At 34.3% G+C, this 21,006-nt stretch overlaps 1 protein-coding gene across 4 annotated transcripts; it reads left to right on the top strand.

The window, feature by feature from the left end:
- The first annotated feature begins 1,729 nt into the window (after nucleotides 1-1,729).
- LOC18034285 lies at nucleotides 1,730-9,277 on the top strand. Of its 4 annotated transcripts, XM_024179222.1 has the most exons (5): nucleotides 1,731-2,727; nucleotides 5,866-6,004; nucleotides 6,077-6,578; nucleotides 6,687-7,249; nucleotides 8,758-9,277. In XM_024179222.1, the coding sequence occupies exons 1-5, from the start codon at nucleotides 1,937-1,939 to the stop codon at nucleotides 9,133-9,135; spliced, it is 2,373 nt and encodes a 790-aa protein (XP_024034990.1). In that variant the 5' UTR covers nucleotides 1,731-1,936; the 3' UTR covers nucleotides 9,136-9,277. The 4 variants fall into 4 exon arrangements, with proteins under 4 accessions (XP_024034991.1, XP_024034992.1, XP_024034990.1 ...); XM_024179223.1 differs by having other exon boundaries at nucleotides 1,730-2,727; nucleotides 6,077-7,249; nucleotides 8,724-8,850; XM_024179224.1 differs by lacking the exon at nucleotides 8,758-9,277 and adding an exon at nucleotides 7,656-8,380 and having other exon boundaries at nucleotides 1,730-2,727; nucleotides 6,077-7,249.
- Nucleotides 9,278-21,006: the final 11,729 nt, after the last annotated feature.

Genomic DNA, 21,006 nt, shown 5'->3' on the forward strand with positions numbered 1-21,006 from the left:
ATCATCTATTTTCTGTAAATAGAGGTCCATCTCTAAGAGAAGAGGTCTTTGGCTATTGTAAGGACAATATCCACTCTAGTGGAAAAACTCTTCTTCTCCCAATTTCTTCTTCTTCATCTTTCTTATTCTTTGGCCTTAGACAAATACTAACTTGGGCATCAGAGTACCCTTTTCATGTACCCTTCATCGGCTCCAGGATCAAGCAACACCTTCAAGTTCTCCACAACTACAAATTCATGTGAAGGTAAAAATTTCAACCCGTTCAATTATTATTCTTATTATTATAGATATTAATAATACTAAGAACAATAATTAACAAAGGGCATTTTTATAATAACTTATAATAGTTCATTTTGATTGCAAGATAAGGTAAACAAATAATGGAAATGCAACTCATTTCAATTATGATTTCTATAGCTCAAGTGAGTAATTTATTATGATTCTCATTCTTGATTTTTATTCCAGTTCACAACTCACTTCGATTTTTGAATAGTAAAAGTATCATAATTGTTTGCTTTGGAATGCAATAACGAGATGATTTGCAATAACAAGATGATTTGGTGACTTGAGTAAAGACTCAAATGAAGTTTCACAAGGTAATATTTGTTACTATTTATAAATACTTGCCATTTAATTGAAATTATAGTAAGGGTTAATTTCAGATTACTCCCATCGTGAATAATATTTTCAAATCGTTTATCCTCACTTTTGAAAAATTTAATTTATCTCATATTTTTATTAAGAAGAAAAAAATTCACTGACTCGCTCTTGTGTTTTCCTTTTCTTAACCAAATAATAGGTTTTAAAAGTAAGAAGATTTTCTTGACCAAATAATAAATTTTTTAAAAAAAAGGTAATTTGAAAGTAATCAATTTACCAACACTCTTACTAATCTTATGTAACGTTTACATTTTGCATTAGAGTGAGAATTCTGAGAAATAGAATTTACATTTTGGATTAGAGTGAGAATTCTGAGAAGTGAGAATTTTGAGGAGTGAGAATCTTGGAATTAGAAGTGTGGAGTAGAAGTGGAAGTATGTTGTTTACTTACTCTAGAATAAGAGTATAGAATTTAAACCATAATCTAATTTATGTGTTTACATTATCTTGGATTGAGAGTAAATGCTTTCAAATTACACTTTTATCCTTATTTTAAGAATTATAAGTTTTAATTACAAAATTAAAAAAATATTTGAAAAATAAAATACTTATTTTATTATATTTTTAAATTAATATTAATTATTAATATTCTTAATTATGTAAATCATAATTTTTTTATTAATTTTAATTTTAATTATGTAAATAAAAAATCATTAATAAGAGCAACACAAATGAGACGTTATTATTAATAATGTAGTACAAAATTAATATTTTCTTAATAAAATATTCATTATTATTAATTATTAATATTAAATAAATATAATACTATTATTTGTAAATAAATATAATAATATTATATTTTCAAATAAAGATAGTATATACTAATATTATTAATTCTCTATGAGTATAATAATAATATTTTAAAGTAATTTTAACTTAAAATTAATATAAATTATTATTTTTAACTAAATATAATAATATTATATTTAAAGATATTTAATATTATTATTTTTAATAAATATAATATTATTTAAATAATATGATATTATTTATTTTATTTTATTAAATATAAAAATAAAAAGAAATTCACTCATACCTCGCTAAGGGAGTGGGACACTTCAAAATTATAGTGAGATTCCCACCCCTTACAAATTTGCAAGTAAAACATTAGAGCTAAAAATGAACACAACATTAATAGCAGCAGTGCTGTCAATTGAATGAAAATATAATGAGCATCAGCATTTTAATGGTTGGGTAAAATTCAATCTCATTCTCTATAAAATCCCAATGTATTAATTTTAGTAGCAGGCAGTGATTTTTCAGTTTCTGTTCAGAAATGGCGTCTATAGATTCTCTGCCATTCATAGACATGACAACCCTAACCCAATCGGAGCTTCGAGCGCTGTCGCTGTGCTCCGCCTCCGCTTTCGACCTCAACCGTCTCGACGACGTCGTAATACCAACCATTGATCGCTCCATCTTCAACGAAAGCGCTGGCTCACGCCGCCAAACCTTCTCTCGTCCCAGTGGCACCGCCACAACTCACCACCACCATCACATACGACACCGTATTCCAGTTCTACCCCCATCGTCTAAACATCATCATCAAGTTTCCTCTCTCCCACCTCATCTCGACCCCGATCACCTCGAGAACCGCTCCATTATCAATTCCCTCAAGCAATATCTCACCCAAAGCCCTCAATTCCAGGACGTTGTACCGTTCTTCGGCACAAGAGCAAACGACAACGACGATGACGACGACGACAAACATGTGTTGATGAGAAAAAGGAAGAGAGGGAGAAAGCCGAAGACTAAATTGAAGTCGTTAGAGGAGAATTTGGTGATGGTGAATAAGAATGGGAGTGTGGTTGACATTGTCGATTTGGGCAGCTTGGAGGATCCTTATGGTGAGGAGCTGAGGAGGAGAACTGAAGGAATAAGTGCTAACGAAGAGGCGTTGTTAGGGTTTTTGAGGGATTTGGGTGGACAATGGTGTAGTAGAAGGAAGAAAAGGAAGATTGTTGATGCCGATTTGCTTGGTGACACTTTACCCGTTGGTTGGAAGCTATTGCTTGGCCTTAAAAGGAGAGAGGGTCGCGCCTCTGTTTATTGCCGCAGATACATCAGGTCTCTTTCTTTCTTTCTTTGCTATCTTCATTTTACAATATATTGACTGCATAGATATATCAAGTTAGCTATAAATTAAGCTGTGTTATACAATATATAAAATGGATAAGATAGTCTCAAGATTCACCCAATAAGAGCAAACAAAATATGGTCTTGTGCCATCATAAAACTACCTTTCTTAAGGTCTTGAAGTTAGTCAAATAGTAACCTAAACATGGAAATTGTTATGTAGCCACTATTCTAGTAGTTTGCTCTAATAAAGTTTTCAGTAAAATTAACACAGACCTTTTTGCTTTCAAGTGTGCTTTCCTTAAGCTTTGGCTACTAAACGATCTCTAATATAAACTTTTTGGAAAAAAGTTTTATTGTTTTAAGCCTTGTAAATCATAGGAAATGAAATCAATCTTCTAGCATAGTAAATCATTGAAATTTAGAAAATGCTCACATAGAGCTTCTAACTTCTGAGGCATATTAGCTCGTATTCCACTCTTTCAGAAAGATCTCTGTACAATTTCTATTTGTTACATTTTTTATTTAAAATTCTGCTTTAGTTTGTGGTTTTTTCTGGCATTCTTAACAATAAGGTTTTAGTGATTAACTAACTTGTACAGGGATTGATACATTGCTTTGTGGTAAAAGCTGTCTAGTATTACATAGTTTTAGTCTGGATTTTGTGAATGCTTTGCTTAATATGTATACTTATATATAAGATAGTGGATGGTATAATATAAACTTAAACTGAGTGAGTGAGTAAAAAGTACAGACTAGGACTGCACCATAGTATGATTTTAATAATAATGGGACACAGGCCGGTTTTGATGAGAATCTAGTAATTGTGGTAGGAATTATTGTTATTGAGACAGTACACCAACAAAATTATTAAAAATAGTTTTTTGCTTTACATTGCTGAAATTCTTTTCCCTCATTTTTTATATTAATTTATTTAGGGTTTACTTCATAAAAATATAGTCTTAAAGCCCTTAAGGATATATTAGAAAGAGGCCCCCAAGGGGGTAGCCCAGTTGGTTGAGGGCTTGGGATCTGGTGCTTGGCTTTATCGAGGTTTAGGTTTAATCCTTCTGTTGAGCTTAAGAATTCCACCCTTTGCTGTCTAATGGGTCATGGGGTTGAGGCACCCTATAACCCCCCAGTTGAGGTCTTGGCCGGTGTAGGAGTCTGGGTTATCAAAAAACAGAAACAGGATATATTAGAAAGAGAAGTTGCCTGCATTTTTGTAGAATTTTTTAGATTCTCTAGTGTTATGCTTCCCCCTTTATTTATATAGTGAGTAATAAGTGTTATAGTGTGATATCTGGGGTTGACAATTTCCACTCGTGTTAACATTGTATCCTGCATATTCTTTAGGTAGTAATCCAAAATTAAAGAAATAATAGACCTTCATCCCCTACCTTCAATATTAATTAATTAATTATTTTTTTAACTTCACTTATGCTAGAAATTTATAGTTGTTAAGACTTGCACTTGACCTAGAATTCACCACATTTAACTAGTTTCTGCCGGATTTCTAGTCCCAAATAATTTCTTGAATAAGGATTTCTTCTCACAAGCCATATGAGAAATTTGAATACTGCTTGTAATATTCACTGTGAGTGGCAATGTTGGGTTGTTTCATTACAAATTGGTTACTAGCACAGGTGCAGTGAAAGATGAACTTAGAGGATTGATATGCTGCATTGCTGCCTGATTCTCCCATGAACCAGCTACCCATAAATTTTATCAGGGACAGGGAGGTTAAGTTTAGCATATTCGGATGCAATGAGGTTCATGCTTCTTTGCTGCTTTCACAAGTGGAAGCAACTGATGCTGTGTTTCTGTGAAAGCAATGGTGGTGATGATAATGGCATGCTGAAGATGGTTTTTATATTAGTGATTTGGCGGTTCTGTGTAACATCTATGATATGGGTTCTTGCCTTTGTGTAAATTGCTGCCAGACAGTCACTGGTTTCTCTGCTTTACCTAGAATTGCAAAAGCACTTATTTCTGCTTTTACAGTAACATAGCATTAGCCGATTGTGCAAGCAGCAAAGAACACAGAAGCACAGACCTGGTTGCTTTCAAATATGCTGACCTTAACCTTACTGTCCCTGACAATTCTGGGAAGATGGGTAATGGGGGGAATCAGGCAGCATGTCAGTGCTCTAAGAAGTCTCCAAGGACCCAACATTGCCACTCATGTGGCTTGCGAGAAGAAATCCTGATTCTAGAAATTAAACGTGCTGAGTTTTGAGTACAAGAGCTTTTTCTTAGAAACAAACATTTCTTGTTTGCAATTGTCTCAATTTATTTCTAGCAATTGGTATCAGTGCCAAGGTCTCAAGTTCAATTCCTCTTATATGAGATCTCTTTCAATTATTTCTTCAATTTATTGGCTTACTTCGAGATTTGTCTTTTAGCCCATCTAGGAGCTTCTGTCTCACATCTTACTCTACATTTTACATGGGTGGCTGTTAAGATTGGTCTTAAATACTATTGTTGGACCCTTACCTATCAGCTTAAACTTTTGGGTTAAGCAGTTTCTCTAACAAAATCTTTATAGATCCATATTCTAACTTTTCTTAGTTTGTTCCTTGTATATTCATACATTGCATATGCAACAAATATATGATGTAATGTTACTTACACTGTTTCTTCAGCTTTCTGAAGTTTGAAATTAGTGCCATAATGTATGGAGACATACATGAAATCTCTTCCTATATTAATAGTTTTCAAAATGTATGTGTTTTGGCAGAGCAGCTAGTTTACTTCACATTTAAGTTGTCCACTAATTGAGGAGCAATGCTTGGGCTTTTTTTTTTTTTTTTTCTCTACTGTGGTGCTGAGTCCCATTAAATGGTGTAGAAATCATCAAAATTGTTGGTAAACCCTCTATAGTAGCCGTGCTGAATACTTGTTTATGTGAAGTTTCAACAGACTCTTATCTCAACCCAGGATTACTCTCATCCGTTCAACTTGTTCTCTATTTTAATCTGGTTTTAAGTGCCTTTTCTCTTTTGATTTTTTTTTTTTTTTTGTGTGCGCGCGCATAAGATTATCAGTTACACATTGTTCTCTCTCTAAAATCCCCTCTCCCCTGTGTGTGGCGTGACCTTACCTATTTTCTTATTGACATTCTTCCAGCCCTGGTGGACAACATTTTGTTTCTTGCAAGGAAGTTTCTGGATATCTGCAATCATACTTTGGACTTAATGACACAAACCAGTCAATTAATCCTGGTGGTGATGAGATGCAGCAGGATTACAGAGTGGCTACTGATAGTGTAAGTAAATTTCTTTGAAACTGTTATGGCTAGTTTAGCCTGATTCAATATGATTTATTTGGTACTTGACAGCTTGCAGACATTGCCCAGAAGGAGAATGATCAAAGGCAGTCAAATCAACATGATAAGGAAGTTACTTTACTGGGAATTGATAATCTTGCGGAGGTTCAAGTACGTGACCTTTTTGAGTGCCATAAATGTGAGATGACATTTGATGAGAAGGATACATATTTGCAGCACCTTTTATCATTTCACCAGAGAACTACAAGGAGGTACAGACTTGGTTCCTCGGTTGGGGATGGTGTGATTATCAAAGATGGAAAGTTTGAATGCCAGTTCTGTCACAAAGTATTTCATGAAAGGCGTAGGTACAATGGTCATGTTGGTATTCATGTGAGGAATTATGTGAGGGGCATAGAAGAACCTCATGGTCGGTTGACACTTCAAAAGAGAACTGAGTCTCCTATTAGGGATGAGTTTCCTACTAGGATATCTAAAATGGACGCATTGATTGAAATTGCTCAGAATTCCATTCTTGAAACCTCCACTGGTGGACCAAATAATGAACCTGTTGGTGGGTCAGCTCCTGATAAACTTAATGTTGTTTCCAATTCAGAACTTCTTGCTTCCTTTTCTGACCATGAGCTAACCTCTGATAATTCTTTCACTGAACCTGAAATAGATGATGCCAAGTTTGACACAAATATGGATGAACTGTCAGATCAACAAATTATTGAGAATATGGTCACTACTGAAAAAATGAAGAAGATTGATGATGCTGGATGTCTTATGGATGTTAAGGTTGAGGCTTGTGTAGATACTGGTACCTCCATACCTGCTGATGAGCAAAAGGGTTGTAAATCTGAAGCTTCTGATGGGAAGGATGGTCTGGTGTTCATTGCTGAGAAAATTGACAAGTCTGTTATTGAGCGGGAAAGTGGTGCTGAAAGCTGCTCACTTGCTCCATCAATCAATCAGAATGGTTGTCCTGTTGAGAGTAATGTGAATTTAGGCTGCCTTAATACAGTTGAGCCTGGAGAGCCTGATGAAGTTAACAATAATAAGAATATTAGGGTAGAAGCTTGTTCTGGAAGCAGCAATGTGGAACCAGCTGATGAAAAACTATCAGCTGCAGTTGAAGAAAATTTGAAAGAAAATCTACTTCAATATGGAGTTTCTGAGACTTCAATGTCCTTATTGGAACCATCACATGGTTTTCCAACAACCAATGCTGTCTCAAATAAGGTACTGGGACATTCGTTATTTCTTTTGGTTATATATCCTGAAATTCTTTTTTTCTTTTTCTATTGTTAATGTTTTGATGGCTTTAAAAATACTGGTTACCTCTTTGCATTTATGTTGTTGGATCTGGATCCTCAAGAGTTCAGAAAACTTGTGAATTTTGTGTCATTTCAGCTGTTAATAATAAAAGTTTTAAGGATATTGCTGTAGAATCCATTTATTTTGGAGGAATTCGGTGCTAACATATACTTTTGAATAAGTTGACATGGACTGTTGACTGCCTTTTTTTATCCTCTTTCCCATCGTTTTCTTTTTTCTATCGGTACAGCAATTTGAGAATTTTTTTTTTGTTTTTTATTTTAAAGTTTCTCGCTTTCTAGTTTTCATCCCTTGTCATTTTGATTTGTAGGATTAAGCGTCTGTCTACTGCTACAAGCGTTTGTAGGTTTCTATCTGGAAAAACCGACAAATTGAATAAAAAAAAACTCCAAAAATCTGATTTCAAGAGAAGTGAGAAACCGTGGCATGAAACGCAGTTGGTTTGCTCGCATGCCTAATTGGCAGCATGTGGAATCCACGGCAGTGATTGATTCCGTATTATAAGTTCTTTATTTCACTAATAAGGGATTTATAAATCAACAGTTATGTGCATCATGACCCTAATCATTAATGTGTCTGAAGTTGAAAAATTTATTACATGAAAACCCATGAACAAAATAACTAATTTTATGGAATGGCTGAATAAGCTGACTTTCCAAGTTTGTGTATTGTGCTGCCTTTTTAACACCCCAAGTTGACATACATGATTTTATTCCTTTTTTGATTAGTATGAGTTAATAGTTGAAGTTAAACAAGATGCTGTCTCCTTTTGCGGAAAAGTATCAGAACTGCATTAGTCAAGAGATAGAGTTTGGCTTGCTGAAACAGCTGTCTTAATTGTTATGTGGAAATTTTTAGTTGACTAGTGTTGAGGCAATTTTTAGCTTTAGAGGGTTGGTAACAATTCTAGAGGATCTGAACTTTTTGCTTTCTTACATCATAAAAGCAGTACAAATAGCCAAATAGTTATCCATAAGTTATTGGTAACTTTAAATTGAGTGATAACAGAGTTCTCCGTACATTAGTGAATTTTAGTTTTTTTTTTCCTTTTTTCTTTTGTAAAGCTTTTCTTTTCTAGAATTTTCTTCATTAACGAATTACTACTTAAAGTTCAAATCAGGATCATAGTTTGTGGATGCATGTTATTTGCATAGTCTTCCCAAAAGACAAGGTTCTATTGTCTATGTTTGGACTTAAAATATTAAATAATAGCAACTTCTTGCTCACTTCATACCCTTTATGCAACTAAAATTATCAGTGACAAAAGTTTATCTAATTACTATTTACCTGGATTGTCTGCTACAGTGAAGGTTTACTTGTCATTCTTCATATAAACCTAATTTCAATGATGCAATTGGCCAATTGTTGTATTTTTTAGGGACTAGTTTTATTCTTCTGGTGCTACATGACAGGTAGAAGATGAAGCTCATAGGATTGAGCAAAGGCATCCAAATGTAACGGGATTTGATGATTTGAGGTTGGATGAAATTGAAAGCATGAAATCTAGCTTTGGGACCGGACAAGAATCTGGTCCACTTCCAGAGGCGCCAATTCAGATGTCAAACAATGCTGGAATGGATGGGTCATATGGTTCCTCAACCCAGGTTGAATCAGAAGTCTTGTTAAATTCTACCAGCGGACATCATCTTACTACCTTGTGTGTGTGGTGTGGAATGGAATTTAGCCATGAGGTTGTTGATTCCGAGATGCAGCCAGATTCAGTTGGTTACATGTGTCCCACCTGCAAGGCCAAAATCTCAGGCCAACTTGGTGGAATGGGCAGCAGTTAGTCCCTGAGCTTTCCCGTTTTTGATTAAAGGTTATTTTCCTTTTGGAGTCCGCAGATGATGTCTAGTTTCCAATGTTTTATGGGCTTCTAGAATACGTTCATGGGCAATGTTATCCAGTCCTTAATATTTTCTTATTAGTTAATGATTGTTTGCTGATTTTCTCATATATGACTACATCTATTGTGTATTTACTTGTGGGATTAGGGAATCAAAGTTTGGAATAGAAAAAATTAATAATGTTTACTTGTTAAAATAGAAGGAATGAAAATGAAACATGGGGGGTTTATATATTTTTGGGATTAAAGAATGGGAACTTATTCCCATGGGGGTTGGGAAAGTTGACATTCCTTGAACTTACCATTTTATGCCATTCAACTTTCATAATATCACGTTTATTCTCAATTAAAATATTATTATATTATTGCTATTGTAATTATTCTTATTCATTGTTATTATCAGTAATAATGATTATTATTATTATTAAAATTATTATTATTATATTATTTTTATTTTTATTATTATCATTAATATTATGATTGTTATTGTTGTTACTATTGTTAATATTATTATTAACATTTTTTTTTAAATAATAATAATAATCACAATTATTATAATAAATAATATTAAAAATGAGATAGTTAAGTAAGGATATTTTAATAGTTTAAAATAATTAATTTTGATACTCAGACAAAATAAATACATTATTGACAATACAACTTATTTTAATATTGATTCCTACAACTTAAAAGTAAATAATGTATTCTGACTCTTTTTTCTCTTTCTCACTCTTGTTCATTTTAATTCTCCTATTTATTTAGATTATCAATTGATAAATGTAACTTATTTTTATTTTCATTTTTCATGGCAGTCCATTTTAATTCCTGCTTATTCTGATTATTAATTGATAAATGTGTTGTTTTTCTAAATCAATCAGGCATTTTATTTTATCAACCAAAGTCATACCTTGTTGATTGATACGGAAACAAATTGTCATAAATATGTAGGAATAAAGAATAGATTCCCTACAATCATCTAAGAATGGATGGTTGGAAACCTTTAGGAATAGATTGTAACGAGCTTATGTCGCTAATGGTTGGAAGACAATTACGGAGTTTGAAAATCCACCCAATTCACGAAGCAAGAACCCACTACCTTGTTTTTCCCTTTCTCTCTCACTCTTCCTTATGATGATACTTTGATTCTTATTGTACGTATTCTTATTGTACAATAAGTGTAGTCTAATTCAAATAAATTTCCTAGAGTTATTTGAATAAGCCACACTTTATGTCATTAGGATGTAAATAAAACTCTAAATTTATCTTATAAGAATCCTAGATAAGTTATACAATATTAAACTTGTCTCTCATGTTGGATAAAGTCAGCCTATTATGGGTGCGTAAATCTAACATCTCCACTCACACGTGATAAGATGACCGAGTAACCAGAGTAACCAGAGTAAGGTATATGGGCACAAAGCCACAACCATAGTATCATATGGGCAAATGCAACATGTAACCCATGAACAACATAAGTTGGAGCTTGGAAAGCTCAAAATCTCAATTGCACTCTCTGTAAGAGATTCAAATAATTTTTTCATCGTGTATTCTAGATTTCATTATCCATTATATCAATACAAACATATTTAATCCCTCAAGAAAAAAAATATTTTTGACACTTTGCAATCTATCTATTCACAATTGTATTCACTCTTAAGTGGATTATACACATGGTTGATTGGGGAATGCATAAGTCAGATGTGAGGAGAATAAATCTTCCCATCCTACTTATATCTTTTAGTTCTCGGCTATTGCTTTCTTAGACATGTTTCATAGGCCATATAACCTTATAGTCATAGAAAAAACATGCTAAACTAGCTAACACCAATCGTTTCCTTCAACATGTAGTTGATGGTGACCTAAGGATAACTGTCGGGGTCTTTTTTATTCCTCGAAGAAACTTACACGATGAGGAAGTAGGGATTCATTCACTCATTTTTCTTTTTGGTCAAAAAAGCATGCATGGTATGAATCACTTGTTATAGTGAATTCTCTTTGTATAAGAGCATATGTCAAACAAGTCATTGTACCGATCTAAAATTAGTCGCTATTCAAGCGCCCAATTTGAGTCTCAATAAGCTCGCTTTCATAAGGCGTCAAATGAACTCGTATTTGGCTTTATCAGGTTCTCATCTTGACCTAATCAAGGTGACATTTTCTAGATATAAGTCCATGACAACGTACCCAGTACTTTTTCTTAATCTTGTGTCTCATCCCAGCTTGTTTTTTTTAGCAACTCAGGCGACTGCTTGTATAAGAAAGCTTGTCAAAACCTAAAGACATATATTGTAATAATCATGTATGTGTGTAACCATGCTAATATCATTAAGAAATGGATAAAAATTTTTATTAAAATTATCCAAAAACTAATCAAGTACAACTTTACAATCTACATATCCCAACGATTTTGTATGTGCGAGATAAACATTTCGTGTCATGGCTTTAGTAAATGGGTCTGCAACCATGAAATGTGTGGATATGTGTTGCATCAACACTTTCTTTTTTGCCACAATATCTCTCATAAAGTTGTACTTAGTGTCTATATGTTTAGACTTGTTGTGGTATTTCACATCCTTGGTAAACGATATGATTGCTTGGCTATCACAGTATATAGTGATATATTGTGACTAAACATGCTGCATATTTTGCTTCCATAGTCGATAAAGTTGTGCATATTTGCTTCATGCTACTCCAAGAGATGAGACCACGACTAAGTATGAATATGTATCCTGAGGTTGATTTATGCTCATCAAGATCGCCTTCCCAATCGGCGTTTGTGTATCCAATTAAGCATTAATCACCTCCTTGATAACGTTAAGAATAGTCGGCAGTGCCTCTCAAATATGCTAAAATCTTATTGAAAGTATTCCAATGTTTGCGTCTAGGATTTGATTTGGTATCTGCTTACTAACCCCACAACATAACAAATATCTAGCCTTGTACACATCATAACATACATCAGAGTTCCAACAGCATTAAATTATGAAACTTGTGCCATTTCAAAGCATTCTTTGGGAGTCTTTGGACATATTTTAAGGCTAAGAGTTTGTCCTTTGAAGATGAGACTATCCATGTGCTTACATTTATCCATTTTTTATTTTTCAAAAATTCTTCTAATTTAAGACTTTTGTGACAGAGTAAAAAGTTGTTTGGAACAATCCCTATGGATTTTAGCTCTCAAGATATAAGATGCTTCATCCATATATTTCATTTTAAAGTTTGAAAATAATTATTCTTTGATGATTTGGACAAACTCTATATTATTTCTAGCCAACAATATGTCGTCCACATATAATTATAAGATAACAAAGTTACCTTCAAACCTTTTAACATATATACAATAGTCTTCTTCGGTCATCGAGAATCCATAAGTCATTATCCATTGTTTGGAGGATTGTTTTAGTCTATCTATAGACCTTTTGAGCTTGTAAACTTTGTACTCTTAGTCATTGGTTATATAACCCTCTAGATGTTCCATGTAATTTTTTTTCTCTAGTTCTCCATTTAGAAATATTGTTTTAGCATCCATTTGATGTAATTCAAGGTCCATATGTGAACGATGACTATAATTAATCTTATAGAGGCAAACATTATTATTGGAGAAAAAGTTTCCTCACAGTTTATACCCTCTTATTGGGTACATCCTTTTGCTACCACGCGTGCCTTGTATCTTTCAATTGTGTCATCCGCCTTTCGGTTAACATGAAAAACCCATTTATTTTCAATCATCTTACGATTGGACAGTAGATCAACCAAGTCTTACACGTGGTTTAATTTCATAGACTTCATTTCTTCATCCATTGCCTTAATCTATAATTGATTAGCTGCTGAGGTGATAGCCTCACTACAAGTTCTTAGCTCATCACTATCATGTGAAGCAATCATAAATGCCTCCCCCTCAATCTTAGAACGATGACGTGGGACGGGTGTACGATTACTTTAACAAATTGAGTTGTCCTATGGAGTAAGCTCATCTTGTGGTTGACGCCAACTAGGATTAGAATTCCCAAATATACGTAGGTTTCTCTCAATTTATAAATTAGAATGCCATTGATCTCTGGATCATTCAAATCATATAGATGAACATCTTTGTTGACTTCTGAAATGCAAAGGAATTCATTCTCTAAGAATATGACATCACGTGATTCTATCTCAGCTGTAGTTCCATCAACATGTTCACCTATGAACACATACCCTTTGGAGTGTTTTGGGTATTTTGTAAAGATAATTTCCCATGTTTATGAGATAGGTTGTAAGCACATGCTACATAGCCCTAGAGACTTGAATGAGTTAGGTCAGGTTTTCTACCCATCCATAACCCATACAAAGTGGAACTTATTAATTTACTTGGAACTGATAAAGTACATAAATGGCAATCAACAACTTATCTCCCGAATAAGAAACTGAAAGATTTGCTTGTGCCATTATAAACCTAACCATCTTGAGTAATGTTCTCTTCCTCCTTTTCACAATATTATTTTGTTGTGGAGTCCTAGGAATAGTTAGTTGTCTCTTAATACTTTTATCATTGCACAATTCCTTGAATTATTATGAACGGTATTCACGTCCACAGTACATTCTTAGGACTTTGATCATTTAGTCGAATTGATTCTCTACTAAATTTATGTATGATCTAAAGTAATTTAATGCTCCAGACTTATGAGAAATCAAATAAACATGACCAAAACATGTGTAGTCATCGATGAGTATGATAAAATTCTTGGCTCCATGTTTAGCCCTTGCACTCATTGGTCCACAAATATCAAAATAGATTATTTATAATGGACTTTCAGGTCTAGTGGCCTTACCAAATGGTTTTCTGGTTACTTTTCTAGCTAGACAACTTTCACAAATAGGCAAGTCAATATTAACAAGTGAGCCCAATAAGCCTCCTTGAGCTAACCTATTCATTCTTTCTTCCCCTATGTGTCCTAGTCTAGCACCCCAAGTATTTGTCAAAAAATAATTATTATTTGAATCACGATAATTAGTATCCAAAATAATAAAACTACCCAACAAATAACTAGTAGCAACTAAATTTGAATTAAGAACAATTTTTAAACTAACACCATAAAATTATAGCTGATATCCTATCTTAAAAAGAAAAGTAATATAAACTAAGTTTTATTGGATATCTGGAGCATAAAAAACATCGTGGAGATAAAGTATTCGGCCACCATGCAACTCTTGCAAGTGCCAATTCCTTTCGCTTTAACACTTGAGTTGTTTTCCATGTATATCTATTTAGTTTCTTGACTAATCCGATGAGAATCTACAAATGCTCCACGATCTCTGGATATATGGTCTATTGCTCCTGAGTTTATAGTCCATGAAGGATGAGATTGGCTTAGAAAAACAAAACTTGTCATATAGTTAGAACTTAAATTTGTGGAGATGAATTGTACCCTTTTTTGATTCAATGCATTCACGAGCAAAATGGCACAATTTGCCACAATTGTAATAATTCATTTTAATATTGTCTTTCTTTTGACCAGTGCGTTTTTCTCTCATGTGCTTTCTAATATTAGGCTTCCCTTGAGCTAGCACAATTTTCCTTTCCTTTTGGAAAGTATTGCTTCCGCTTTTGTGCTTAAAGCCCAAAGCTTTCTGTAACTTAGAGTTAGCCATATAGAGTTGATTAGAAGTTTTAGCAGCCTTTAGGCGATCATCTTCTAATTCTAAATGATGCTTGATATCATTAAATGTCTTAATGTTATCATTATGGGTCATGTTAATTTTCATTTGTTCTCAATCATTAGCAAGAGATCGTATGATTGCTTGAACCTGTTGCTCATCAATCAATGCATGTCAAGCAATTTTCAGCTCATGTATCATTTTCGCCATTTCCCTTAAATGTTGCCACATAGTCTTTTCTGGGTGTTTTCTAAAAGAATCAAATTTGATATTGAGCCCTCTTAGTTTAGTGGTCGAAGTACCACTAAACTTTAATTTCAAGGCAAGCCACATTTCATGAGCCGTACAGTACTCTTTGAACTCTCACATAAGGTCATCTTGCATGCAACTTAACAATGTAATGCAAGCATTACTGTTCTTCCTTTTCTAGGACAGATAAGCCTCAAGATCCTTATTGTATTATTCAGTAGGACCATTCTCTGGCTCCTCAGGCTCAATAGTCTTTTACTCCTCGAGAACATATTGAAACTTTTGGTTGCATATGTCAAAATTGTCACCATTCAATTTTTCTCATTTGTCCAATTCGGTCACGATATTCTTTGAAGATGCCATTTCTTTTAGCACAATATAACATAAAAAATAAACATTAAGCAGCATGATTATTTATTAGACACATTTATAATTTTGCTGCAAACTCAAGAGCCAAACATGATTATTTAGTATAAGGATTAGAGTCAAAAATTCGTCGGACCTTCTAATCATCATCCTTTCCAAATATTAATTTCTTTGTACAAAATATCAGTTCTATTATTATTTAATATGTTTAGAATTATAATGAAAGAACTCTCATTTTAGTTTTAAGAGATGAAAAACCTTCATGCATCTATTTATGTGAATAAGTATTAGGATAAATCCCAAGAAAGAGGTGGGGATTGGATGGTTCCACTTAAATACCTTATTTCTTTAGACCTTAACAAAATTTTTTTAGACATGTATAAATTCACATTACTATGCCAAACTTTAATAATCCCTATTATATTTTTAAATTATTTTGCCTCCCACTTGAATGCAACATTCTCACATGTAAGATACATATTATCTCAATGAAAATATATATTTATTTCTAATTTCAAGCATTTTAGAATAAAAACCAAATTAAAAATCAAAACAGAGGCAAAAAATTAATTTTAAAACACAAATCAATAGGAAATTAAATTCTGATTTGGCTACCACAAACAACACTGCAATTGGAGGTCGAGAAGGCAGTGCATGCGTTACAGGTGACTAAGGCACGTGGGTCAGTGCAACCATGCTTGGCGCACTGACTCGCGCTAAGGTGAGCTAATGGCTTGTAGTTTGATCCGACTTGGTCAGCTTGACTAAACCAGGCCAGTTCATTGTAGAGCTGATCATTCTCTTCGGCTTAATGTGCCACAATAGTGCGTGTTGGACATTCTCACAATTTCAACTTTCAACTCAGCTTTACGATCTGAATTCAAATTTGTATTTTGAATTTTATTTCAATTGAAGTGTGAACTACATGCACCCTCCTGGGAGTAGGATGACACATAAAACCATTGTTCATCTTCTTCAATGTTATCAAAATTTCTAGATTTTGAACCAAAAATTCAAATACTTCGTCTCTCAATTTATAATTCAAAATCATGCATATGATAGACCATTGTAAATCTAATTAAAAGATCTTTCTTATAACACAAATTTTGCAGAGAATGAATTAACACATAGAAAGCTACGAGTAAAATAGGCATTCGGGTTCATAAGTTAGGGTTTCAAATTACTTATAATATAAGAGCATATTAGATCACATAAAATTCCATATATACTCCATGTATGTTCATGTGATTATGATCTGAATTACATGCCTTAACAGTAAGTGCTTCATCATTTATCATTAATGTGTGTTCTTAGAGCGAGAAAAACAAATTTTTATGAAAGAACATGGCATATTAGCATGCGTAATGCACTCAAGTTCAGGACATAACTTATATAGGCTCTAATACCAATGTTGATTTTATAAATCAATCTTGCAATTTTATTTTATCAACCAAAGTAATACCTTGTTAGTTGTTGTGGAAATGAATCGTCACAAATTTGCAGGAGCCTCTCTGATCATCCAAGAACGGATTGTTGGGAACCTTCACGAATGGATCGTAACGAGCTTATTGTTGGAGAATTAACAAATAAAACACACACAAAAAACACACTATTTTATTTCTTCAACAACACTCCTCACCAATTACAACTCTTATTTTTCACTCTCTACACCTTAGAGATTTTATTACTTCACTTGATGTTTAAACCAAAGGGGAGAGGGGGTATTTATACATGAAACAAACTAATCACAACCATTCATTTATTCAACTAATACACAAATCCTCACTATCCATTAAAACCTACCACTCACCTACTTCACCAACCACACCTACCACACCTAACACAAATAATTCAAACCTCACTAACCATACCTACTCATGGAATCTTCCATGAGTTGGGCTTGAATTTATTCATCTTGGATCAAGTTTATGATCCAACACCCCCCCTTAAACTTGATCCTGTGACACCAAGCAAACTTCTGAATTTTACGAAGGTTGCATTTGCAGTCTACTTATCTAATCGATCTCCAACAAGAAGCGTGTGGGGAAAGATGCCACAAGAAGCTTGGAGTGGAAAAAAGCCCGACATCACCCATCTAAGAGTTTTCGGAAGTATTGCCCATGTACATGTACCAAACGAAATTAGAGCCAAGCTGGATGAAAAAAGTGAGAAGTTCATCTTCATCTGCTATGACAACAACTCCAAAGGATACAAGCTTTACAATCCAAACAACGGGAAGAACATGATTAATCAAGATGTAGTTTTTGATGAAGAATGAGAATGAGATTTTGGCTCTGGTGTGGATGACTTCAACTTCTTTCCCATTGAAGAAGATGATCATACACAGATAAAACAAGTAGAAGAACAACAAGAGCCAGCTACTCCACCTATCTCACCAGCATCAAACACATGTGGAGATTCACCGCCATCTTTCTTAAATGAAATAATCGAAGAACATACAAGAAGTCTTCAAGATCTCTATGAGGTAACTGAGAGACATGATAATCTCACTCTCTTTTGCCTCTTTGCTGATAGTGAGCCAGTCAACTTCCAAGAAGCTGCACTAGATAAGAAGTGGAGAATTGCAATGGATGAAGAAATCAAAGCCATTGTGAAGAATGATACTTGGGAGCTTACTACTCTTCCCAAATGGCATAAGGCGATCGGTGTCAAATGGGTGTACAAAACAAAAAGAAATGCGAAGGGAGAAATTGAAAGGCACAAGGCGAGGCTAGTTGCAAAAGGCTATAGTCAAAAGGCTGGCATATACTACGACGAGGTATTTGCTCCTGTAGCCAGACTTGAAACTATTAGACTTATTATTTTTTTGGCTGCTCATAACAAATGGAGGATTTTTCAAATAGATGTAAAGTCTACTTTCTTGAATGGATTCCTTGAAGAAGAAGTTTACATCGAACAACCATTAGGCTATGTGGTGAAATGACATGAAGACAAAGTTTTGAGGTTGAAGAAAGCTCTTTACGGGTTAAAGCAAGCACCAAGGGCATGGAATAACATAATTGACAAGTATTTTCAAGAGAAAGGCTTCACCAAATGCCCATATGAACATGCTCTCTACGTCAAAGAAAAAGATGAAGATATTTTGCTTGTGTGCCTGTATGTGGATGATCTCATCTTCACTGGAAGTAATCCAAGCTTGTTTGAAGAGTTCAAGAGATTGATGATCAAAGAGTTCGAGATGACTGACATCAGACTAATGACGTATTATCTCAGCATAGAAGTCAAAAAAAAGGAAGAAGACATATTTATTTCCCAAGAAAGCTATGCAAAGGAGATTCTCAAGAAGTTCAAGATGAATGATTGTAAGCCTATAAGCACGCCAGTGGAATGCGGAGTCAAGTTATCCAAACATGATAAAGGCGAAGATATAAATTCAACATTCTTTAAAAGTTTGGTCGGAAGCCTACGTTATTTGACATGCACGAGACAAGATATCCTTTATGTTGTTGGACTTGTGAGTCGATACATGGAGAATCCAAAGACCACCCATTTTAAAGCTGCAAAAAGAATCGTTCGCTACATCAAATGTATAATTAATTTCGGCTTGTTATACTCATTTTCTAATGACTACAAGCTTGTTAGATATAGCGATAGTGATTGGGGTGGAGATGTAGATGACCGAAAAAGCACCACAGGATTTGTGTTCTTCATGGGAGATACTGCTTTCACATGGCTGTCAAAAAAGCAACCTATTGTCACGATATCCACTTGTGAAGCTGACTATGTAGCTGCCACATCAAGTGTTTGTCATGCAATTTGGCTCAAAAATTTACTGAAGGAGTTGGGTTTCCCACAAAAAGAGCCAACCGAGATTTGTGTTGATGACAAATCAGCAATTGCCCTATCCAAGAATCCAGTCTTTCATGATCAAAGCAAACACATAGACACTCGCTATAATTTCATAAGAGAGTGTATTGCAAGAAAAGAAGTGCAAATCAAGTATGTAAAATCACAAGATCAAGCAGCTGATATCTTCACTAAGCCACTCAAGCAAGAACTAGAAGACATTAGTTGAAACTCACACAAGTAGAAAAGTTAGAAGGTTGAGGACTGACAATGGGTTAGCATTTTGCAATAAGAGGTTTGAGGATTTCTGTGCTCAGCATGCCATTGTTAGACACAAAACAATGAGATACACACCTCAACAAAATGGATTAGCTGAGAGAATGAATAGAACTCTGGTTGATAAAGTAAGATGAATGCTTATTCATTCCAAGTTGCCTATGACATTATGGGAAGAAACACTATCAACTGCCTGCTACATAGTTAACAGGAGTCCATCTTTTAGAATCAACTTTAAAACTCCAATTGAGCTTTAGACTGGCAAACCAACTGACTACTCAAACATAAGAGTGTTTGGATGCCCTACATATGCTCACATTAAGCAAGGGAAGCTTGAACCTAGGGCTCTTAAGGGTGTGTTTTTAGGATATCAAGAAGGGGTGAAGGGATATAAGCTCTGGTGCACTGATTTGAAGCCTCTAAAAGCCATAATCAGAAGGGATATTGTCTTCAATGAGGCTGAAATGTTCAAACCATCAGAGTCAGTAAAGATGGAAAATAGCCACCATGATAATAAGGATCAGAAGACTTATTTTAAGGTGGAGCCATCAAATCCAAATGCAAAACAAAAAATCACTGTTGAATCAGGACCTGAAGCTGGAAGGAATATTTCAGAATCAGAATGTGAATCTGAAGAAGATCAATGTGTCAAGAGTTATCAACTTGTGAGAGACAGGGAAAAGAAAGTTATAAGGCCACTTAAGAAGTATGCATATGCATACTTAATTGCATTTGCATTGACAGCAGCACATGAACTAGACACAGATGAACTAAAGACATATTCAGAAGTTGTAAACAGAGATGATTCAGGAAAATGAAAGGCAGCTATGGATGTGGAGATGCAATCATTAATCAAAAACCACACTTGGATTTTGATAAAAAGACCACCAAACGGAAAAGTAGTTAGTTGTAAGTGGATTTATAAGGTTAAAGAAGGAATCCCAGGTGTTGAGCCACAAAAGTATAAAGCCAAGCTGGTTACCAAAGGCTTCATATAAAAAAGAATGTATTGATTTTACTGAGATTTTCTCTCCAATGGTAAGACACTATTCTTTGATAATCTTGTTGGCATTAATAGTTGTAAATGACATGCATCTCGAACAGATGGATGGCAAGACTGCTTTCTTTAATGGTGAGTTGGATGAGATGATTGTAATAAGACAACTAGAGGAGTATGTGAATCTTGAAAAACCTGACTATGTATGCCACCTTAAAAAATCCTTACATGGACTTAAACAATCCCCAAGACAATGGTACTTGAGGTTTGATAGGTTCATGATAGAGAACAATTTTCAGAGGTGTCCATTTGATTGTTATGTATATCATAAGGATATGGAAGATGGCAGCAAGATCTATTTGTTATTATATGTTGATGACATGCTGATAGCCTGTAAACATATGGATCAAATAGATACTTTGAAGCAGCAACTGAGGGGTTCATTTGAGATGAAGGATCTTGGAGAAGCAAAGAAGATCCTTGGTG

This window comes from Citrus clementina, unplaced genomic scaffold, assembly GCF_000493195.1.
Source record: "Citrus clementina cultivar Clemenules unplaced genomic scaffold, Citrus_clementina_v1.0 scaffold_8, whole genome shotgun sequence".
Lineage (NCBI taxonomy): Eukaryota > Viridiplantae > Streptophyta > Magnoliopsida > Sapindales > Rutaceae > Citrus > Citrus x clementina.

Bases quoted from the DNA above. Each gene is read 5' to 3' on its own strand.
- LOC18034285 (XM_006423726.2), top strand. From the start codon at position 1,937: ATGGCGTCTATAGATTCTCTGCCATTCATAGACATGACAACCCTAACC. The intron at 2,728-5,865 runs GTCTCTTTCTTT...ACATTCTTCCAG, and splicing joins TATTGCCGCAGATACATCAG to CCCTGGTGGACAACATTTTG. The intron at 7,250-8,757 runs GTACTGGGACAT...GCTACATGACAG, and splicing joins CCAATGCTGTCTCAAATAAG to GTAGAAGATGAAGCTCATAG.